Raw genomic sequence first — 25,700 nt, 5'->3', positions numbered from 1 at the left:
TCTGCATAAATTACTGTAAAAAAAATGTAACATTTATACCTACATCAATGAATATATAAAAAATGTTTACATGTGAATAGTTCTATTTGGAGATAAAATAGTGTTGGGATTATGCTGAAATAATTCATCTAGAAAAAGCAATATCCTTGGAATTAATAATTTCATTCCATTCTAGATATCCTTCAATTACTAGGTTTCCATTCAACTGCTCCTCCTAAGTACAGTCCACCAAATAACAGGGAGGGGGGAGGACGGTGGGTAGAGAACAACACACTAGGGAAATCTACTTGACTACATTCAAAGGCTGACTGTTACTATAGCAACTACATACATATATCAGAAATAAAGCATCTTTTTAAGATCACCTTTAGACATCTTATTGAGTACCATGTCAATCAGAATATATGTTCCGCTTCTCCCGGCACCATCACTGTGAATAATAAGAGAATTCGGTTAGCACTCCACTGGTGAGCAGAAAAGAAGTCAACGATTTTTTTTTTCTCTCTTAACTATTAATTTTATTGTTAATGTCATATGGGAGAAACTAAACGGAAGGAGCTATAAAGGAGGGGGCGGGAACCCAAAGCATAAAGACACAAAGAGCTAAAAAAAAAAAAAGCCTTTAATCAACACAAGCTGTTCGGTTAGGATTAGCCATTGCTCTATAGTGCTAGTTTTGTAAGTAAGTAACAAAAAAAAGAAAAAGAAAAAAATCATAAAAAAGGTAATTGACAAAATGAACACAGATTTAATGGGCACAAATTGCATAAAATAAACAAACTACAAGAGAAAGCGTAATAAAAAGGCAATAAACAGTCCTTTGGAAGACAATAGCGAGAAGACAAGCTTTTCAAAGGCTTAACATCTTTGAATAGTAATAAATTGTGTGACTCTCAAACACTTGGCCTGCATTCATATGAATTCAAGATAAGTAGATGCCGAATAGTTTCTCCTCTAGGCAACTTCAACAGCAACGCAAGCATGACGTATTAAAAGTCTTCGAGGAGAGTAAATAAATGAGAGCAAGAACTTCATTCTTCCTCGACTTTAAAATCAAGCCGTTCTTTCAACTAAAGTGTTAATTTGTTCCGATAATTTCAAACCCGATTACAAGGTCTGTGTCTAAAAATAACACAATGTTTACACTAAACATTACCTCTTTCATTTTATTTGGTTTATTGTTGTTTGTGTTCCATTTTGTTTTATAAAAGTATCTGAACATTCTATATGGGTAAATATGGGTGGTGAAGAAATTTGGTAAATAAAGTCATTGAGATTGTAAGCTTATCTGAACAGAGACCTTAATAATATGTGTTTCTGTTCACATTAATGTTTAAATTACTTACCTCCCCCCCCCCAGTAAAAATATAAAGCTCTGTATATTATGTTGCAATACATATAATTAAAAAAAATATGCCTAAAAAAATATTAAATGCAAACTGCTATAAAATTAATTGTATTGTCACATACAACTCATGAAAAGGAGGACAATGACAGTTACATTTATTTAACACAAAGCGTGTCACAGTCTGTCACAAATTCCACATAAATGTGTTGGCAGATGAATGAGAAATTCAATTTAGTCCTGCTATAAAGCCATGAGTTATAGACATTAAAAACAAGTATATTATATTTAATATATATATGGTCAACATTGAATATAGAATATTGCATAGAAAAGTGTCTGTGGAGATATATAAATATATACACACACTTTTCTGTTCAATATTCTAGACCATTAAGTAAGACAATGTCACTAATCATTATGTAATATATGAAATAGCTCACTCATAATCTAAAATTAAAAACATAATTGAGAATCATCACCCATGTTAAAAGAGCCATACTTACCTCACTTGGGCTGAAAGGGAAAATTTTATTCTCAAAATACAGACAGTGCAATTCTAATTTTCACAGAAAGGGGGAGCAGTTACAGAAACCATACTTGCCTGCAGTGCACTATTACAGGACAGGACCGGCCCTTGTAGCACTTGTTAACTTTCCTACGATAAAAAAAAAAAAACACAAGGAATTCATCAATCCTTGGAAAAATCAGTTAAAGAATTACTAGTAGCTGGTGCATACATTGAATGGAGATTGCATTTAGGGAAAAACAATATTAACAGATTTTAGCATATTTACAGAAATCCGAGTTCTAGAATTGTCAAATAGGTAGCTCACTTATAGTCCATTCTTTAGTAGATATTGGCAAAAAAATTTTTTAAAAGGTGGACACACAGAATCTACAGATAAACAATGTATGTATATATTATATTCTGTACCACGATGAGGAATGCAAACAAAGTTCTATAACAAGCAACATTTATAAAATGTTCTTTTTTTTCTTCTCTTAACACACTTTATGTACAATACCCCTTGTAGCATTGACTGAGAAGATTGGAAAGTGTGGAACAACAGGTGTGAACTACAGGTTAATGATTTGTTCTATAAGGAAAATTGCCTTTTAATTATAACACTTATGGAAAATGCATCATGCAGGGCAGGAACTATTTCAGTGGAACCCAGGAGTACTTACTGTGTGGATGGGATTTAGAAGCAAATGACAAGTGAAGTTTGACATAAAAAAATCAATTAACAACCTGGCAGTTTAAACAGCTGCTAAGAAGCATGCTAGGCATCATGTGAAGTCTCTGCTTGAACACTGAATAAAAATAAAATAAAAAAAGAACCCAGACACTATGGCAACCAACAGTGCTATAAATACCTTACTAACATCTTACAGGCTCCTATCTTATGGCTGCCCTGCAAAATATTTTTTTCTGTAGAAATACAAAGATAAAGGAGACATCTTGTCACCCTGGTCTAGTATCACTCTCTTAAAATTAGAAAAGCTAAACTATGTTTTATGAAAAGGTGATCGATCACATTGGTATCTATTCATTATTGGATATGGTTAATTATTTGCTAATTTGAAAATGTAACATCTAAAATTATATTAATATATTGACATGACATGGCGTCCTTGATGGGTCTCAGTGTGATCATAAGATCAACATTTTAATACGCAAGTGAAGCCATACATGTAACAAAATATACAAGCTATTTAAATCAGATGAAGTTTGTATCCTGTAAAAAACACCCTACATAGACTGAGAGAAATAGGTCTGTTGTGTACATATAAAAAGTCTTAGATCTTTGAGTTCAGCTCATGAAAAAGGGGGTAAAAACAAAAGTGTTGCGTTTATAATTTTGTTCAGTATAAGTGTTCACCCTCAGTTTGTAGAGTTACGACCTGGAGTTAAAATGCATTTTATTAGGATTTGTGCAACAATGCCTTTGTCATTGTCATAATAATGTTTGTAGCAAAACACATAGATGTATTCTTATAGTCTTTAAGATACGTTGAAGCATTATTTGTTATTTATGAAGATTTTAAGTCCATATGGAATTAATTAATTTTGTGGATTTTATTCTGATTTGCCAATGGTGGTCCTGCTTTTTTGTTATTTATATCTTCGGACTTGACAGTACGGACGCATCTTAGTTCACAAACCTAGTTACAGAACTTGGACTTCTCCGTGTATGTTTTTCATTTTTTACATTTTAAGGAACTGGAGAAGGACCAGTTGGAGTAGGCTATTAAAAACCATCTCAAACCATCTCAAACTGTTACATCCCTTAACAGGAAATGGAAAGAATCTGGCACAACCTTAATTCTGCTTAGGATATGGCACAATCTGGATTCTGCTTAGAATGACAAAGTCAAACAACTGTGATTTGGATAAATATCAAAGAAAAGAAAAGAAAATGAAAAAAAGTTGTTTGGTCTCAGATCAAAAAAACTTTTTTGGCATAAAGCCAAACCTGTTACCCTCTATACAACATCGCCATAAAAAAAAATCACGATGGTGAATTCTATGAAGCAATGTTGATTCTATAGAAAAAGGGGCAGAGGCTCATCTTCAACAAAACATGCAGCTTTAACTACACTGGAGTAGTTTAAAAACAAGGAATGTCCAAGTCAAAGCACGGACCTTAATCCAATTGAGAATCTGTAGGAAGACTAAGAAAATTGCTGTTCACCAATGGTTGCCATCCGACTTGACAGAGTTTGAGCAAATCCGTTTTGAAAAATGGTCAGCAGTTGCAGGATCAACACATACAAAGGTGATAGAGATTTATCCCTCCCCTCCCCCCCCCAATAAAAAAACAACAGCTGTAATTTCTTCCAAAGTGGGTTCTACCAACCAGATTATTCACCATTCCTTTTATAATCTGAATTGCAAAATTAAGGCAAAACTAGCCAAAATTTTGAATCTGGCAAAGTTGGAATTTTCCACAATTTAGCAATGCAGATTTTGATTTGGTACATTTCACAGTTTAGTGAATCACCCTACAAGTATTGACTCGGGGTGTGAATACTTATGCAACCAACAAATAACTTTTACTATTTATTAATTGAGTCGCTATAAATATCTGTTTCCACCAACATGTAAAAAATATGCATCATTCCAAAGAGTTAGCCATCTTGTTAAAAAAAATAAAAATCTTACATTTCCCAATAAATTTCCTTTGGATTCCAAGTTGCAACATTACAAAAAGGGGAGAGAACACTTTTACACAGCCATTATGTGAAATCGTGAGCAGCCTTAGGAAGGCTGTTTTGCAGGTAGAACGGTTTATTACAGCAGAGTTATTTTTAAAGGTTGCTATTGTTTTTAGCCCATCAGTAATAGTGCCTTATTTATTAGCCGGAATACAATTTGTATCCAGTTTTCAACTTATTTACTAAGTTACTTTTAGAAGTATGCGGTGATGTTCAGGTCGATGGTAAAATGATGTTGGATTTTGAAGATAATTGAGGGAAGAGAGATTACCAACACACAGAAATGAAGTTTATCTTTGGTGAAGCTATTATTTGTAATCTCTGCAGGAACTGTAACAGATGACTGTACTGAGCCGAAGGTGGTCAGCTGTGTGGCTCAGTGTGTCAGACACACACCGCTAATGTTGCAGCCTTTGATAGGTTGCGGAGTAAGACCCAAAGCGCAGGCAGAAAGGATAATAATATGTATTTTTTTAAATTCTAGCTCATTTAAAGTCAGTGGAATTCTGAATTACACCAATTAATTTATCTACCCTACTTTGATTTTAAAAAGTTATCTGTCTTTCTCTATTTGTTCATGAACTGGACACATTTATGATTTAAAATACTGTATATAATGATACCCATTTGTGAGACATATAAATTGTAATTCCCTGCGGCTTCTGACTTTATAATGAAATCTGTCTCCTACATTCTCGATTTTCTAAACTTTTGTCTCTATGTGTCATGTTGCTTGATTGTACAGTGCTACAGACTATGCAGGTGCTTTGTAGATAAATAAAATACAGTGAAAAACATGCAGAGAACAATGTTATTTGAAATAATTTGCAATCAAAATGCATTATCAGGCTCTTACACTTTTTTAAATAAAATATTTCAGTTGGTGTATTATTAATCAGTTACTTTTGGTTACGTGAGAATTAACCTGTACAATTTAGGTCAATTTTATTTCGTCAACTCCGCTACATCAACTTGAATTTTGGAGGCTGATTTTCTACGGATCATAATTAACTTTTTGGTGAACGTACCACTGAATATCCAAATTTACATGACCAGATGTCTCCTTTAATGAGGAATTCTTCAGAAAAATTGAATACTGTTTTCTTAAAATATTTTCCCTACATTAAGGAAGCTTCATGTTCACTATGATGTAACCAGTATAAAAATGTATGTATTCCCATATTTCATCATACACAGTCTCCTCCACCTGCTTTAACCCCTAAGGAAGATATTTATCAGCCATCAATAGAACACACCCAGTACGCTAAAGGATACAATTCAAAATTAGCATTACCACTGTGCAGCTGTTGTTAGCTATGGGTGCGTAACATAGCTTGGCTTTCAAACCTTTGAGCCTTTTTGGTACCAAGAAGTATCACTGATGTTCGACACTGACCAGTAATTTCACGGGGTCACACAATTTACATTTTGTGCGTTTTTCTTTGTTGGGTCTATTGTTTTTCTTTGTCCAAGCATCTGGACTTCAAAAGTAGTGTGACCATATTTCTCCTTTAAACAGGGACGCTTAGAAAAATATGCATCCTACAGGGATGACATTATGTTAATGCAGCCCTACTATGTACATTGATTATAAGCAACCCCGGTTAATGGGGACATCTGCTCGATCCATCCAAGAGTCTATATGAAGTCATGCCAAGACCAAGTACTTCTTAAAACCTGGTATAATGGAAGTCTTTTGTTATCAGAGTAGAAGGGAAGGACTTGTAATTCTGAATCTTTTTAGAACACAAAGTACGCGTGCACGGTCTCTTTTATCTTTTCAATTCTATTATACTTCTACATGGATTAAAATTGCCTTGGCAGGATGCATACTTCATAAGGGTCCTAATTAAAGGGGGTTGTATGCTCACTATATTATTTTTTCCACATTAAAACAAACAGGCTTTATTTAGAGAAAAGGTTTTTCGTCCTCTTTCCGGCAAGACACACAACAAAGCATGTTTTAGGTATCCATCTGTCCGAATGTAGTGATGTCTCCAAACCATGCTCCAATTGTGCGTGTTGAAGACAGATTTTGGGACACACAACAGACAAAATCCTGAGGTTTTTATTTTATTTTATTTTACTAAACTGGGAATGATAGACAACTGACCAGAAAGTTATACATTTTAAGCCAATATAGCCAAGCAGGAATAATAGCAGAGATCAATAGGTCATTCAGTTCAGTTAGTTTTGGATGATAATTTGCAATTTTCTTGCCAGTTCTCCAGAATACTTAATTTAGTGAGAAACCTTCCATCTATTTTTTTATTTCAACCAGAGGTTCTGCAACCAAATGTCAAGGACTACCAGCAACCCATATTGTATTGATAACCCATCTGAACAGAATTTGGTCATCCGGAAATGCTGGTTGTTCTTTAAACAGCGCTTGTAAAATCGTTGATGCAATTTTTGACATAATTTTTACCCACTTTCTTCCCCTACCCCACAGATTTAATATTGTACATCTTAAAAAAGCATGCCTTGGCAACACAACCTTTAACTTCACATAATTAATTCCTGAACCACCAGAGATATCTCAGTTTGTTGTATACAAATGTATCTTAAAGTCTGTTGCAGAATAAAGGTTAATTTTAGTGACCGTTAATCAATCTATACTATGCGATCACACATTCTATAAAGGCACATTTATAAATCACAGCGAGCAGCTCACACAGAACATGTTTTATTAATGTGTAGACGCACAAGAGAAAGAATGATTAGTAATACAAACAAAATAATTGGTTCAATGAGCGAAAGGCAAATTAACATGCAAACCCATCAGCAAGCAAAGGTCAGAGGTTGTTAAAGGCACAGAATAGGGGATTCCCATTTTGTCCCTGCAGCGGAGTTACAGTTTCCAATGATCACTTTTGTGACTATGCAACTGGGCTTATATTACTAGCTGCAACATCACAAAAATGACACTGGCCACTGCTAATTAGCTGGCAAAATAAGAATTTTTTAACAATTTTCAAGTGAGCGGTGTTAGTTAACGACAATGCATACATCACGAAGTAACCAGAATGTTGATATGTAGGCATTGCCTGATTGAATAAAAAGTGGTCTTAACGTAATCATGAACGTGCTGCACACATTTGTGGAAAAACATGGGATTGAAGTGGTTAAAAAGCAGATATGGTGTATACTTGGCTACAAAGCAGCACATTGCAGATTCCTTGTGACCTTTGTTCTGAGGTTAACATTGGAGCATCGGATACTGACCAAATTGTTCCTTGCAGTTGATCAAACACCAGGTCTACGCCTGCTTTTTTTACAAATCGCATTCATCATGTTAAAAACAAATTAATTAATCTAAATGTAGTGGGTCTAAATACCCTTTAACCTTTTCTTTTAAGGCTGACCAAGACTGCCCCTTGTGGAAAAGCATATGAATAAAGAAATCCTCTAAGGTACCATTGATTTAAATCAATCCTTAAAAGTACATTTCCCATATTCCATACTCATTCTGTTTGAAAAGTCAGGTCACTTTACGGTCCTAGGAGGAAAGTTGCAAATTTTTTAACAATACATTACTTCATTCATTACCATGCCTTGTCTACACTTTACTCATACCTTGAAAATTGCCTGTCTCCTGGATTTAACAGCTCAAAACTGAGCTAATCCTTCAATATATGGTCTTTGCTCTTCCCATTAATAGTTGACTGCCACCAAAATAGTGTTTGTTTATGGTTGAGGACTCCCCACATTTGTAGCTGGGCAAATTGACATTTGCCCAGTCTTGCCCATCTATCTGTCTCCCTTGATCATGAAGATATATGCAAAGGTGTCTTGTGAAAATTCAAGGGATAATTATAACAGATAATTCACTGATACTCATTTTATTGAATTGCCAAAACAAGACACCAAGTATATTGAAATGTTTTAGAATCCATTGATGATTAAGTTGGGAGATAATATACCATTGACAAAAAATCCTAAAACACTTATGATGACTAGATCTTAATAGAGGATGAGAATCTCGTGAGAATCTGCCATAGGATATTGGTTTTCTAATTTGTTTATTATTTTTTTGGTTTTGAGCCGTTACCTCAGGTGGAAAGCAATACAATCACTTCCAGAGATTTTATATTATTCACAGAAAATTATACATCCAACTAGGTGATGAGAAGGAATTCTAAATACATTGCAAAATTTAGGACAAACTATCCAAGCTGTAAAAAAATATTTATAGATTTTTTTCCCCCAAGCTTGGCTGTTTTGGCACAAAACTTTGCAATTTTCTTGTCAGTTTTCCACAATCTTCTATTTAGTGTACAGCGAATAAACAATGCGATTGTTTGAAGAAAAACAAAGTGCAAAAAAATAAATAAATAAATAAAAAGAAAACAACCAAAAACACAATACGCACTACGTACTAAGATGATCACGGCCCAAGTTATGCATGTTCCTAAATTAAATTAAACTACTAATACACAGCAAGAGTACAATCAATAGAGAACATCTTAAAAAAATATATTCTATTGGACACAAAAGTCTATTAAAAAGGCAGATAGCAAACAGCTGCGACAATACAATCCTATAATTGGTTATTTTAAATAGATTTTGCTAATATATGCTGAATAATACACGCTTTCTCAAGAACAATATTTTTCACTTTCAGTAATTAACGTTTGCCTTCTGTAACCATTCAGATTGAGAAACACTCAAACATTTTGCAAATAAATTCAAAGATTTTAACAAAGCTTTATGGAAAATAGAAGAGCACAATTTATTCCAGTTAAACAAAAAATGCGTTTGGGTTAACCTTTACATTTTACAAGGGCGGTCAACACATCATATACATTTAACACTCACATTTCAACGCCCAGCATTAAAGAATCTCATGAGCACAGAACAAAGCACAATAATGAAGTGTTAACAATGTAGATATTTAGATACAAATAATCTAGTTAATATTATATTTCCTAATTAAAACATGCTTACATTTGCCTAGCAATAATTCCTATGGGGAAACTACAGACAACGTGCATGATGGGAATTTTGGTCCACATCTAGATTACCCCTCTCTCCAAATTTCAAGAATACCCCAACCATGCATTATTTTGCTGCAGATACACTATCAATGTTATAGCAAAGACAGTCAACAGATGGTGCTTTAAGGAATGCAGAGCTACAGTTCCTAAGCCAGGTCAGCATTAAGCCTAGGATTATGTGACTATAAAAACAGCTGGATATGTATTAGATAGCGGCCAGTCCCGCAGAAGTACAAAAATGAAGAATCAAAATAATAACGATGAGTCAAAATCCAGAGGCCACCATTAATCTACCATTAGTGGCCCTGTCACTTCTCAGTAGTTCATAAAAATATCGTCTTTAGGAAATACAGATTCTGACTTTGCTGAAAATTCATTGAAATTCCAACGCAGTCCAAGGACATCACTAGGGACTACTTAGTCTTATGGTAATGCTTGAGTTTGATAATAGGAGGAGCTTGTGGGAACCTCAGTGTTGTGCTCTCGCGCATGCGAGATATAAAGTTCCAGGAGCAGAACTAAGATTGAGGCGGACGCAATTGATGGCTTCAGGTAAGTAAGACTCTAATTTATTGTATCCCTGCATCTGTCCCTAATCGGAAATGTCACCTTTGCAAAATATGCAAATACCCCCGAAAGTCACAGATCCACTTTAAGAGTCTTCCAGTGTTTTTAGAGGTTTCGGACTTTTGACTTTCAGGAAACAGGAGTATTATACATTGTATCTTATCTTTTATTGTTCCATATCTTTGGTATATTTGTTGCTATCTCAACTAAAGTAGACATTGGAATGCAGTGAGTGATCTAGATACCTGAAAATGCAGTTTGCCACTATGACAATAGTTCTGTAGACTGAACAGACGGAATGCAGATGTGCACAGCTGTATGAAGAGATGGGGAGCCAGCACAATCTGCTAATAACCTGGTGTGGAGCATCAAAGCAGGTAACTACATACAATACGGGAGCAAACGCTTAGTAACGGAGATTTATAATTTGGTAGCTCTATAAAATCATACTAACAAATGGCAAACAAGCAAAATAAATAAATAAAAAACAAACAGAAGTAATATTTCATGTTCCATCTAAATCACAATGTCCTGCCAAATTTAAATACATGACAAAAAAAGCAATTTATATAATTTAACGGAAGATTGCAGTATTCCTGCAGAGACTAGGGCTTATGTCCAAATTAGTCAGCATTGTGGAATACGCTGGAGGTTTTTTTTTTTTATTTTTAAATCATAACCACACCAAGCCCCATTATTTTAGAATTCCATCTGGTCTCTCTGTTTTAGTAAGGGTTTGTGAGTTTATCTTTATTTTTGTCTCTGTGAAATTCTTTCGATTTTTATATTTGTATGTGAAAAATACAAGCTTTTTGGCAAGTTTGACACCTGATTTAGTCAAAGACTTTAAAAGGGACACTCCGGGCACCAATGAAACTTTCATACATTTGATAGGTTTTATCCTCAATAATATGCTCTAAATGCATTCTCAATTCTGTATCGTTTTTGCACAAACATTAAATGTCCTGTCAGTGGCTGAGCTGTGCGCATACCTTTGACAAGGAAGTATTTCTCTGGAGTCAGTGGGAGTGGCCAAGGAGGCAGGCTTATGCTGCAGTATTCAGCCAAACATTATTTTTTTTGTATGCTAAAACTATAAAGATTTGAGCATGCAAAAAAAATGAGGCCAAAGGCTATCAAATGCATTAAGGTTATATTGGTGCTTGTAGTGTCCCTGTAAGCAACTGTTTCTCTAATTTTATTGAATCAAACATTTAAAAATGTTAACTGGCCAGAGAGGGGTGCTGTTTTAGGGGTGTGGCTGGAGGAGTGCTAAGGGAGGGACTTGTTCGTAGCCATTTATCTAGGTAAACATACAATATTAAGAACAATTTAGGATGATTGGGAGATATATTCCTCATAAGTTTGTATTGCTTTTTTCTAAGCTGATGCTACCATTCAAGAACATTTGAGGTATTGTCTTTATCTACTGGTACTAAAATGTAATTGCTGTGCTGTGATTGTAAAATACAATGTGTCTCATATATACAGTATAATTCCTCTCCCAATAAATTTGAGTTGAATTGTGCGGAAGTGGGCTCACTGACTCATATCTGGAAGTTGTAATGCATCAGGATTTAATTATTTAGCCAATAAACATTTCCTCAACAAAATCAACATTTATATCTTGTACTTTATTATTAGTAAAATCAGTGCTAGTGTGTAAATAGAAATCTATTAAAATACCTACATTACAAGAAATCAGCAATGGGGCGATTAACACAAAAATAATGGAAAAATGGAGAGTTTGATTCAAATGAAAACAGACCTTTACGAGGCAATATAGAATCAGATTAATATACAGAGAACCACTCGAGGTTTTGTTTTGTATTTTTTTTTTTTTTTTGTGTGTGTTTGATTGAGAATAAAAGATAAGTAAGATACTCATGTTATTAAGTATTTTGTAATACCTACAATTACTTATAATTGGTATTTTTTGAAATACCTAACTTTTTTTTTTCATTTGTTGTCTAGGTATGATAGAAGTTGAGTGCTACTTAATCTAACACAGAAAAAAAAATAATGAATATAAATTACAGTTTCTCAGATTTTTCAAAATGTTTATAACACTTTATTCTTTAACTGGCTTTTTATTTATTTAAAACTTGTAAAAGCTAGGGGGGCGGAGCCTGACAGCCAAGATGGCCGGTCGAGTCTTTTAAGAGCTCCAGCACCGGTGGGCTAATAAACGCCAATGCTGGCCAAACTACAGACGAGACCGACCCACGGTGACCAGAAAGCGACTAAGGAAGCACCGGGGAGCAGGATGATACCTGTCCCGGCCCAAAACGTGACGAAATCGCCTGAACCGGCCATGCGGCCTAAGCCAGAGCGGAGCCAGAAGCCTGGGGGAGGCGGCCGATCTCCCGGCGGAGGGCACGCTCACAAGCCTGACACAGCTCTGCTACCCCCCCCTCTGGACCGGCGGGGGTCATCCCGGTCCCCGAAGCACACACTCACTCAGCCACCCAAGCATACGGTGGAGTTTTTCGACCGGCTTTGCTCCTACCTCTGGATGAAGTTCCAAGCTCAGAGACGGTCCTACAACAAGGCCGTGAAACAGGCGGCGGCGTGGATCCGCCCGGCTACCCGGCGCTACCTGCGGGGAAACCCCCCTCATGTCTCCAGAGCAACCTCACGACGGCACCCTCGACGGAGATCGGTGAGGCGGGAAACTGCACCAAGTTCCCTGGACGGCAGCACTCACGCCATCACCCATCAAGGTAGGACCCGCCAGCATCCCCGACCTGCCTACCGCTCCGCGTTCCCAGCAACGGTCGACCACCTCAGCGCAGCCCAGCACAAAGAAAGGCTTAACTACTGCGACACCGTTCATGATGCAGCAGGGCCGTCAACCGAGGAAGGGGCCCTGGGGAGACATCTGTCCTGCCGCGCAAGCAACCTCTCCACCACCTCACCAGGCGAGCATGCCGCCCTTAGACAGGTCACCCCCATGCCGGACAGATCTGCACACCCAGTGGGCATCGGCTGAAGGAGTCGTTTTGAAAAGAATGCAGTGCTGGGCTCCAGCCTCTACAGTCTGCACCTGAAGGGACATTGTTACTGCTGGTAATCACCCAGAGACTCGAATCACAGCATATGTCTTGAATCACTAGAATGGTGCCCGGATAGGTCATACAGCTATAGAGTGTATTTCATGTTAGCTATAACTTCACTACACCGTTAACTGAGCTTTATACATACTGAACCTAGGACCTAGGCCGATACTTAATGATGCCCACCATACTTTATTTTCTTGTTGCAACAGATTACTTATTGTTTTTATAAGCCTTTATATAGAAAAGTTAATTTGTTTAGCGGGCAATTTGTTTAGCGGGCAATTTGTTTAGCGGGCAATTTGTTTAGCGGGCAATTTGTTAAGCGGGCAATTTGTTAAGCGGGCAATTTGTTAAGCGGGCAATTTGTTAAGCGGGCAATCTGTTTAGCGGGCAATTTGTTTAGTGTGAGATTTCAGCGAATAATGCACAATGTACCAATACCACAGATGAAAAGAAAAAGCCTAACTACTATATATTCTGACAAAAACAAACGAAGTAACTTCTTAATGTTGATACTGCTCTCATATTAAGCTTTATGTGCTCAAGCTACACACGTCTGAGTGCTAACATGATGCGAAACCATTTACCCATTTGGGCAGACAAGTGAGATGTATCACCACCCGTTCCTCAGCTTAGCGAGAGCTACCTAGTATAATCTTGAACATAGATTGTATGCTCAAACCTTGTTCTCCTCCTTTGTCTCTCTTCTACCAACTTTTCCGTGATATGTACGTTTTAATACGCATAACTTTCAAAATTTGCACACTGTTAATGTTGATTGCATGTACTAGTACGCATACCTACTCACAAAAAATGTGCAGATCAAACCTGCCATGACGATGTTAACGTTGATATACCTGTGACTGCTGTCGTGGCATAACAGGCTTGCTTGTAACCTATCGTGCACAACAAAAATAAAGAATTAAAAAAAAAAAAAAGAAGATTTAAAAAAAACTTGGCAGAGCTAGATCAAGCACTACAGTAACTTATTGTATGATTATAATGCAGTAAAGTGGGTACACTTTTTTGTTGAAGTGTTTTCGGGTACCTAAAGCCCACCACTTCGGCCTGAGGCATTGTGAGGATGGTTTGCTTGCTTCTTGATGCAGTTAAAAGATTTGTAGGCGCAAGAAAGATTTATCCACTTCCGCTTATATCTTTTCACATGTTGAAATTACGCTTATGAAGGACCAGGCTCAATCGTCGTAGATATTTTATTGTTTAGACCGTTAATGATTACCTAGTGAATGTTCAATGCCGTTATCTACCTGTTCTACTTTGTTGTTTCATTCACAATGCTGGACCTGCGTGTCCTATCAGTTCGACATGTCTTCCTTATTAATCCTTTAATAAAGAGATTTATAAAAAAAAAAAAAAAAAAAAAAAACTTGTAAAAGCTAAATTAATCTTTCTTGTTAAATAATATGATTTTGAACGCACATAACACATTGAGCCTTGAAAAGGCTGCTTTAATCTTATTCACAGTTAATAAATGTATAAATCTAGTAGATGAAAACAACCCATTGGTGTCATAACAGGAAATGTGTCAGATTCTTTTATGACTTGCGTAGAAAACCTCAAAACTTTATATTCACTAGTGTAATTAAACTTAAAATTCCAACCAAAATCTGATAATGATGTACAATATACACATCAGATCCTATATGTAAACAGTACACTAATTGCTTATTTTTCATATTCAGCTCTTTAAACAGTGAAGACACTGCATGGATCTTGTGTTGTGATGCGAAATAATTAGTTTGTATTGATGTGTTTGAAATTAAAACATTGCCCAAGTGTCTACTAACCATTCACAAATAAAAAATAAATGAATAAAACAAACAAGAAATTAAGATCGCAGAAGAAAAATGTATAGTGTTAAAATATTCCACGTAGTAACCTGCCAAATGCAAACCATAGTAACCTAACATATGCAAACAAACACATTTCTGGATACCAAACACGTACAAAATCTCATCCAAGCTGTGGGACAATATAATTCACTACCCACATTGTATAAACATGCATGATTCAGAGATGTACTTGACAGAATCATGCAACTCGCAGTTTCTTCCCCACAATTTTGCATGGAGTCAGGAAGGATGGATTCAAGTCATTGTTATAAGTCACTCACAATGAGGTAAACCGTTGACACTAAAAGATAAATGGATTTGGCCAGGACCACAGTGCGAGCATGTGACAGACAGGATTTGAATCTGGTGACCTTCTGTCTCTGAGAACGGTCCCTTAACCAATGTGTCACATCTTCTCAAAAAAGCTTTTACAAACCTACGATATGACAAACCCTGAGAAACAAAAGGTCATCGTTGTCTCTCAGTAACCCATATTATTTTCGTGATATGATGAACGGTGGCAGAACATAAAAGCTGCGTAGAAAGCACTAAGTGAAAGAGCTGATTATATGTCAAGTGCCATTCTACACCGTAATTATATGCTTTTATGAACCATCTAGAAAGTGGGAAGTGCCATATAGAGGAGGAAATGTCTTCACAATGTAACCAGAAAATAAAACAAGTTTTCTATTTTTATTTCTTTTTAACCTCATAAACATGAATCCGAGGCATAAAACCAAACAAAAAAAAAAAAGTAGAAAATCTCCTCTGTGCATAGTCTTTATTCCGCAACTCCGATAAATAAAAAGAAAAATAATTAAGTACACAGTGGTTACTTACTGTAGCTGACAGATTCACTGCTGGGCTTCTGGTGCTGGTTCATAATTCCAAATACCATCTTCACCACAATTCCAAAAAAGAACTTTATAATCACAATTTAGATTCAGTAAGCTCAAAAGCATTTTTACAAGGTGGATGCTTAAAAGTACGCAATTTATTGAAAAATGTGCAACATGGAACAGAAAATACTCACAGGCCTCATAAGCAACATGTAAACTAGATGAAATCCTCAATAAGTTAACAAAAAGTACAACAAAAGTTCAAAAACATCCAAAGTCCTAAATCCACATACCTGTGGTCCACATACCTGTGAGAAGGTGGGTGGGGAGAAGCAATGAAGGGCTTGGAATAACCCTACGCAGGTTCTATTTTTGGAATTGTGGTGAAGATGAATCCAAGGTATTTAAAATAACCCCAAGAGTGACCGTCCATAATATAGTCAGTAATTTTGAGCTGATAATCAACTCCATTGGGAAAAAATATCTGCAGCTCTGTATAATTTTACGTTATTTCCATTTTGGCTTTTTGACTTAAATTTGGCTTAAATTTGGTAGTGACTGTCAAGTCACCACAAAGCACTGTTTAGTGAAAGAATCAATGTTCCAGATGTTGCCATCTGATTTTTTTGTGTTCAGGCAGTCTTTAGTAATATGTATTGATTAAATGTCCCTATTAAAGTGCAATTATTATGCAAATCTCCACTATAAAAAGATATTGATCTGACCTATGTGACTTTATTTTAAGAAAATATATAGATCGCATTATAGGATTAATGATTTTTGTTTAAAACTCTATATTCTGTTATAAACAGAAATATTTTTAGTGGAACCCAATTAGCAAAAAAAAAATCCCTTTCTGTATCACTACCTGAGCACCAGATGAAAACACATAAAAACATTGCAAATTAGATGAAAATGCTAAATAAGGGTTTATAGGTCACATATTTTATGAGTGACAAAAAAAAAATCTTTATCCATGTGTCAAACCAACAGGTTCATGCAAATAATAGAAAAAGAAAAAAAATCAGTAATTAAAGTGATTATTTAGAATATGTGCATGTATACTGCTAAGTAAGATTAGGCTTTGTATCCAATAGATTCAGGTGATCTGCAATATCCATCTGCTTTTCTATATCTAAGGCATAGTCTCAGACTGTCATCAAAATGTTTAAATATCTGAATACATTCTTTATGTCATAATATACCATTATCATTATTTTAATCATGTATATTGAATTTTTTAAAGAATTATCTTGCCTACCTTTCCTCTGACAGCCATCTTTATGCACTTTAAATCAGATTGTAAGATATCAGAGCCAATAGTACTATTTTGCAAGTGTTCATTGCTTTTCTAAAATCGCCAGAAATAAAATGCTGTAGGCATAGAAAGCACACAATTTTGAAATGCCCAGTTGCGAGATTATGCACAAATATGGCGGTCAAAAATGAGGGGTGAGATAGGAATGCAATTGATTTCTTCAAAAAATACACAGATGGTGTAACATAAAACATTAAATGTGTTTAAATTAAATTGTAGCATGCTGTAATGCCTATGGCACCAGGACAGGGCCGATCCTGGGTGGATACAAAGTGGCACATCAGCAAGATTGCAGCGCTAGGCACCACCCACTCTTTTAGGCTCCACCCCCTCATGATCAGCAACGGGGTTTAGAGCTGGAAGGAAAAGATTACAAGCTTGAGGACAGAAAGGCTTGTAACCTTTTACTTCCAGCTTTGCCACTCGGTGCCAATCACAAGGGGGCGGGACCTAATATGAGGGGTGTAATCCATAAAAAGCACATCAATAATATTAATTCATTCAGTATTCAATATCACTCTTGGGTTTGTGTCACATGTATTCAAGACCTCAGAATTGACACATTTAATAAAGGTACCGTTGCAGCCATGCATTTCACAGAATGTTGGTTTAATCAGGTGAAACTTCAGGTGAAATGCATGGGGGCAAAGACCTCTTGATATTTCTAACTGTGTGTATTTGTATTACTCATATGTGGTTTGTATTATAGGTTAATAGTCATCATTACGCCTACACTGATAAATTTCTAGTTATTATAATATACTGAAGAGGTGGTATATGTGTAGTACATTTTAATGGTATTAAATTAACAATTCTGCTTGTATTCAATGTTACATTTGCACATTCAAAGCCTAAATACACTATTGTTGGCCTAGTATACAGCCCTATGGATTATTATCATAATTATTTTTTTTTTTAAAGCTATGTAACAATAAAAAAAGTCCATATGTTTATCTACAATTAATTAGCATATTTTATTATTCTTATTTGTATCCCACTCAAAACAAATGGCATACATTAAATCAATAAATTAACCATCAAATAAAAAGAGTTAATGAATAGATTGTGGAGCTGGAAGCCAAAATCTAGCTCCTACATGTGTCAGCTGACATGCTTCGCCAATAAATAACATCCAAATATGGATGGATGTTATACTGCGAACGCTAAAGTGCAACGCAAAATGGGGCTGGGACAATGTTTGAATGGGGCTGGTTTGTGTGAAACCAGTGAAAACTGCTTGATGCAGAACCAGAGGATGGTGCCAGGGCCATGCTGGCACCATAACTACTACATAGGGTTGTAATTGGTATGGTGCTTAGAGTTCCCCTTTAAGATAAAACTCGGGTCAGCTTGTGAGGAACATGCAATTTGGAGGATGGATCTATGATGAGCGCTTATTGACTTCTTTGTTATGAAATTAGTGACTAGCTCCTTCCGTCTCAGAGCATCTTATATTGCAGTCATGAACAATTTTATCAGTGTCTCAGGATGCAGGTTCATTGGTGAGCGGAGACAAGAAGGCTTAAAAAAAAAGTTCCCCACGCAATTATAGCTTCTCTACAACCATTCTTAAATAAATAATAAGGAACAAAGCAGGCCCGTATACACCATAATACTTATCCTCAACGCCAAGTCTTTGATGTAAGTCTAAATGAATAGGCAGTTAGATACTTATGACCAGATCTATCAAGGTAAAAACATACTATTCTGATTTAATAGCTGCATAAATCACAAATAAATCATAAATCACCATGGAAACATCAACATCACTGAATGCTCAAAACATTTAGCACTTTGCCCTCTAGTTTTCCTTGATAAATACGACCCTTAGTGTATCATTTAATATGCAGTGATTTACAATGAGTTGGAGAAGGATCTTTAATATCTAGACCAAAAAAATTTGCAAAATGTTGCCAGCTGTCCGTAACTGAAGATTTTTGGCTACCCAGCTTTTTTGAGTGCAAATATTGTAATGCTGATATTAACTCAACACAAATCTTTAATTAGTAGAAAGATCTCCCAAGAAGGACAACGATGAAGCCAAGCAGCATACTTTTGTGACCAACATGCCACCATACATTGGGTCAGGTCTGTACAGATTTAGAAACCATACTCATTTTTTTAGATGCAGTAAAATAAATATTTGTGATGTAAAGTTAAATATTTTACCTGCGGAAATCAAGAAGTGACCTGGTGGAAGTCGGAACTCCATGATCATTCCAGTTGAGGAAATTAAATTGAGTAACTGTACGAGTTTCGTTGGTTTGCAGGTTCTTCAGGTAGAAGCTCCTTACGAGAAAATCATCGCACCAGATATGCTCAGAGACAAGATTTACCTGGAGAGTTAAAGGACATGATTTGAGTACATTTTCCAACAGCTGTTTGAAATTACTTTACATGAATCTGGCTTCTCTAGAGAACTGACACAGTCATGTCAGCTCTGTGCTAATCACAATGAAGGGTTTATGTATAAGCATTCCTTATGTTTCACTGGTGAGATCGTACTTAATATCGACCATTTCCCACGGTCACGTTTTGTATCAACTTTTGCCTCTTACTGCAATAACATTTGTTCTAAGTGGTTACAGAGGTACATTGGGATAAACCATCATTTACAAATTAGAGTGTATAGGCTTGGCAATGTTTGAACATAACCCATTATCCATAATAAACCCTTACACTTCTGGTGACAACAGAGGAAGCTGTAGAAATTGTGCCAGTGAAACCCTAGCTTTCTGTATAATTTCTTTGAAAATACAGTAATGTCAACTTTCTTGATCTTGAAGTTTTCTGATCAGAGACCATGATTTCAATTGTATTTGAATTCTGAGTACTGAAAATGTTAAGTAGCCAATCAGAAATCAAGTTTGCCTTTCAAGGGATCTGTAAAATCCGACATATACCTTTATATATCTCAATGGACCATTTAAGAATAATTAATATGAATTATTTTTTTTTAGGAAGGTTTTCCTGGTACTCTCCTTAATTCTAAGATGTGATAGACAAAGCTATACAGATTATGCATTACTACCATATTTTTTGTATTTGAAAAAAAAAAAATCAGTATATAAATTATTTGAAATATGAGAAAGGATACACAGCGAGCACTTAAACATAGGTTACAGAAATTTTGGGTAATGATTATGTTTGGTGATCCCTTAAAAATTATTAGCTTATGCAAATCTATACAAATATAATATTTTATTTATTAATGCACAATGCGAATATTATGGGGTTAGAGTTTTTGACACAATACAGAACCCCTTATTTGCAATGACAGGACCTAAGATATTTTCATAGAAGCAGAAAGACCATTTGGGAACATGTGAGTGTTTCTAATAATCCTGATGGTATTCCTGCAATGCAACTTTCTAAAATGTTTATCTAAATGCAAATATAATTTTTGCATTAGCAGAATTCCCACATATTTTGAGTAAAGCCTGTAAAGAATCCATGTATTGTTTCTGATCTGGGGTTCTCCCTACTTTTTTTTTCCAGGGTGCTAAAATTCAGCTGAGAATTGACACCTACAAATGTTTCTGTAGAACATAAAAAAAAATAGAGTAGCTGAAACTAAAACTCTCGGAAATATTCAGAATGACAGATGGAAGAAAATTGACAGAAAAATTGTGTCTATATAAATTAAACTTTATAAGCAAAGTCTATATCTGCTAGACTTGTGCATTCAGTTTCCGCTGAATTGCAATTAGTCAGAATTTAGGCTGATCGGCGGTTTGTAAGGAAGTCCTGATCTCCAAAGCGTCATGCTGATGCATGGCCATGCAAACTACTGACACGATAAACAATCATGTTCATTTGCTTCAGGATTCCTAGTTTCATCCTTGGCATGTTGATGGAAAAAGATAATTGATTGTTAGGGGACATCCACTGATTTTAATCATGAATCAATAGGGAAAAAAATGAGGGACAATAAAAACAATAAATAAAAATCTATATTTACATATATTATATTATTTAATAAATATATACAAATAGATTTGTTTCACTGCCCCTCTTCTTTTCCCGTCTATTGGTTACTTTTGCTGACTTTTCATTTTCGAATTAGGGTTCTTTGCAGTATCTTAGCTATTCCTAGAACTTCACTCTTGGCTGTAGATGTTTCTCTACAGAAAGGCACCAGTCTATAGCATAAACATCAACTTATATATTGTAAAAAAATAACACCTGTATGAAAAGTATAATGCAATACGAAAAAAAAAAATCAAAAACACCACAACATTTAAAGTTTATTCCCATACCTCGTAGATATGATAGAGGTTAGATCCTTCATCAGGCCAATAGTGGTAGCACTGTTTGACTCCATTTTCGGCAAGGGATGTAAGCATCACTATAACCACGCAGCCGTTCTCCCAGACCATCTGCAGACAAAGGAAGATACACCGTGGCCACATTGCAACTGCTTAATTACTGCATGACACGTATAATTACAGCACTCAGACACACAATCAAAATTCATTCCATTCACAGCAAATTTAAATTTCATTTTCATTAGACACTTTTATTCAGCAGCTGCTTGCAAATCCCCAAGTACCCAAGCACTGTGCAGCATTTATAAAGTATTACATTTAAATATTGTGTCTTTGGTAAAAAGAACAAAAATAAAATCCAAATGACACAAAAGGGAAATACATGTGAATGCCAGGTTTGCATACTGCTTTCATGTTTGTTTTGTTGATCACTTAAGAGGGCCAGAAAACGACCAAAATCCTAAAAAAATATAATTCTAAGATTAATAAAAGGCAGGGGAAAAAAATTAAAACGTAAAATGAAAATCAGGCCACTAAACATCTATTTAAAAAAAATAAAATTAAACATAATTTCATTGAAAATATTATAATTTAATGCATTCTAACAAGATCACTCTGTAGAACTGTTAGATATTGTCAGGATGAACCAGTGACCCAACACACAGAATTAACTAAAACACGTAACAAATAACAAACAGTAACAACGTATTACAGGGCCTTAGAATGGCCGGATTTAACGTAATAGAATAAACAGTAACGTGCCAAGGTCAGGAATACAGAAAGGAACAAATACGATAAGAACAAAGCCAAAGGGTCAGGAATACTAGAAATATGGGAAGTCAAGCCAAGACAAGATCAATAACCAATAAACAGTATCAGGAACGCTTTCTCAGATAACCAACAGGATGGAAACCATGACAGAGAACTGAACCATTGCAGGTTTGGGTTTAAATAACCCAGTAAATCCTGCTATTGGCTGTTTTGGGTCCCATGACCCCAGAATGTGCGTGCACAGCGAAAACATGCTGCTGCACGCACGTTCACGTCGCTAGTGACGTCATTGTGGGCGGCGTTATTATATTTATGCTTATTTCTCCTTTAACCCTGGCAAATATCTGCCAGGATATGTGCCTGCACAGGTATTTTTCTAAAGACGGCACAAATTCATAAATACTCTTTGTTTACCTGCCAGAAGTCCCCGACAGTAGAAGGCAGTGGTCCTTGGGATGCTATATAGGCTGGGTTTCTTGGGTCATGGTCCATCTGCAAGGGATTGATACAATATAATTAACAAATATACTCCAATCTGAATAATACATGGTAATACATAACAAGGCTATAAAACAGCAAATTCTCTTTAAATAATGCATGTTATGTTACTTAGTATGGAACCCATAGGCCTTTTAGACAAGACATTGCAATTACTCATTCAAGACATTACAAGTACTCATTCAATCACAATTAAAATTATCGTGCATCAACACTGTCTGTCTAGTTTGCCTAACATTTGAAACTCCACCTGAATCCCAAACAATTTTCACCTTGAATAAGCATGTGTGAATTCCTTTCTTAAGGACTGAAGCAATGACTGATTGAATTCTTGCAGGGAATGAACCACATTCCCACACTGTTATTAGTGGGAAATTCCAACAATTCCTAGAAATAAGTTAAGGAATGATTTGAGATCTGGATCTGGAGATGGTATTCCTCAGACTTAATATGTGAAATAAAGAGAAAAGTAGCTCAAAATCAGACCACCGGTCCTGTTATTTCCTGGTTTGTTTAGTTCAGCAGAGCTGAACTCAAGAGGCAGCAATTGCCCAGAGCACCTGCCTTGCAAAAGACTTTTCATAGTGCTGCATTCTGAAGTCTGTGATTGGACAGCCACAGAAAGTCTGGGCGGGGCTAGAAGGGGAGGGCTTGCAAAGTCTGCAGACAAGAGATTTGTCACTTTTGCAAACAGTTTTTGATATACCCCAATGAATAAAATGCATACTTAAAGGCATGCAAGTATATATTGGGCATTGGAGTGTCCCTTTAATGTTTTAGTTCATGCTTTATATCTCGGCTTGAGAATGTAGCAGACTTTATATCAGATTATGTTAAGAACACTTATGTGTTAGAGGGACTTAAAATTAGTTTTTTTGAAATGCCTCACATAACAGAAACTTTTTAAAAATTTATCACAGAGACAAGGGAATAAAAGAAAATAGAATTACTTAGAAATGGCTTGCTTTCTGCAAATATTGTGCTCACACTACACATGAAATATTGCCTTCGTATTGCAAAGTTGAACATGTTTTCTCTTCAGTTTCAATACAGGAACGAAAAATAATATATCCTTTAGGAAAACCCCATATTTCAATTCACAGTATTTGAATATCCTGATGTCTAATTCTAACATGGAAATATGTGATGTATATCTATAGAATTGCACGGTGGGGACTCCCAGTCCTTATAGATCCCAGCAATCATACTCCTTTATGTAAAAGATTGCTGGTTCTGTGCCGCTCTCATAGCCTAGTTAAAAAAAAGAAATACCTTGATTTATTCGGTTCTAGCCGTGAAGTAAACAAAGGCTTTCTGTACGTTACAAATCACAAAGAACCATTGCTGCTTGTTGATCTACACACTTGAGTTGGCAGAAAATAGACATTTTTTTTTTATAGAATGCCTTTGCAGTAATATTTTATATATACACCCTGTAGTTTCTATTTCCATGCTTTTGTTTGTTTTTTTAAGTTGAAAACATTTACAGAGGATTGAGCTAGATTGGACAGCGAGATGTATTATTTAAATAAAAAAATTCTCATAAAAAAAAGCACATGTGAGATTTACTTTCTCTGATCAATCATGGCAGCATACACAAATGAGTTAGCTCCAACCCACACAGCAAATAGGACAGAAAAAGAACAAATTGCTATAAGAAAGGTCCCTCCCTATGTAACCTCAGGTTTTTTCCTGCCATATAAACAGCAGAGGTATTGGCCTCCTCCGAGATAGTCCAATTTAATGAATGATAGAGGAGATATTGATATTGATAAATGGGATTTGGTTACTTTGCAGGGTTAAAGGAGAGGGACACTAGTCACCAGACCGCTTCAGCTCAAGGAAGTGGTCTGTGTGCAGAGTGTCCCTTTAAATTGGCTACAGTCATACTGGGCAGAGGTCCTTTTTCCAGCACATATCCACATGCACACTTTTCTGTGTTCTCATTCAACACTCAAGAGTGCAGTTGTGGCAATGTTTATTCTTAACATGGTTAAGACACATTTAAACTCCAGGGTTTACCCAGGGTGATTACAATAACCAGAAAACATCTCAAATACCTTGGAATTACTGGATGGATTAATTGGTGGATTGTTGCTTACAGACTTATCTCTATTAGTTTGACATTGATTTGTAAAAAGGCCTTTGTTTTCACAGAGAATGTGTATATGGTGGGCTCAATCTTCAAAATAACACAAGTTGTTATTTGGGTTTCCCTAAATAGTGAGTGATTGTATTCAGAAGATATTTTGATATTATAATTTCTCTTTTATCGCATAAGGATATGCGTCGGACTCAGTGATATCATATCTTCATGTAATTTGAAAAAATGTGTTCATATATTTTTACACAATACTTTATTTTCCTAGCTATTATCCGTGGTAGCATATAGTTTCCTTTCTTTAGTAGTCTAATCCCTACTTTTGAGGGCTTTGAAATATAGACTAAGGTTCACATGATGAGGTAGTCTTCTTGTGGAATTATTGTTCTTTTTTCTGTCCTAAGTGTTGTGTGGCAAAGCTAACCCATTTGTATGTGGTGCCATTAGAACTTCTTCCCTCTGACAGGACCTATAGATTGTGTAAATAAGACACCATCATAAAGTAGGGATGGTTTCCATTGGATTGTAACAAAACATGGCACAAGGTGGAACTTTGATGAACTTCCGATAGCCTTACCAACTTCTTGTGTGAGGGGCAAAAAAAGTATTTCAAGAGCTAAGAAGGGTAAGAAGATGGTACAGAAGATGGAGAGGTTCGGGTAATTAGATTACTCCTTCCCCCAAGCCCAACATGATCAAGGATGTCCTCAAAAAGGTTGGAGCTAGCCATCATCTCCATAGAAATCATCACTTTAAAGTGGAACTGTCACTACTTTATAATTCACACAACTGAATAAAACATTGAAAATAACTTGTGACTTTTTTCACAACATGTTCAATTTTCTTTTAAATTCATGTAAAA

The 25,700-nt window shown here is 35.8% G+C and overlaps 1 protein-coding gene across 1 annotated transcript in view; it reads right to left on the bottom strand.

The window, feature by feature from the left end:
- The window catches only part of PTPRN2 (protein tyrosine phosphatase receptor type N2), an 808,683-nt gene that overhangs the window by 15,491 nt on the left and 767,492 nt on the right, over window positions 1–25,700 (bottom strand). Inside the window, exons 17-21 of the mRNA XM_063452665.1 lie at window positions 22,654–22,731; window positions 21,460–21,579; window positions 19,370–19,536; window positions 1,950–2,003; window positions 366–430 (exon numbers count right to left, since the gene is read on the bottom strand). Of these exons, the coding sequence (XP_063308735.1) occupies window positions 366–430; window positions 1,950–2,003; window positions 19,370–19,536; window positions 21,460–21,579; window positions 22,654–22,731 (484 nt within the window). The remainder of the gene's footprint in view (window positions 1–365; window positions 431–1,949; window positions 2,004–19,369; window positions 19,537–21,459; window positions 21,580–22,653; window positions 22,732–25,700) is intronic.

The sequence above is a fragment of the Pelobates fuscus genome, chromosome 4, assembly GCF_036172605.1.
Source record: "Pelobates fuscus isolate aPelFus1 chromosome 4, aPelFus1.pri, whole genome shotgun sequence".
NCBI lineage: Eukaryota > Metazoa > Chordata > Amphibia > Anura > Pelobatidae > Pelobates > Pelobates fuscus.
The sequence above is the reverse complement of the archived record's forward strand: the minus strand, read 5'-3'. Positions and strand labels throughout refer to the sequence as shown.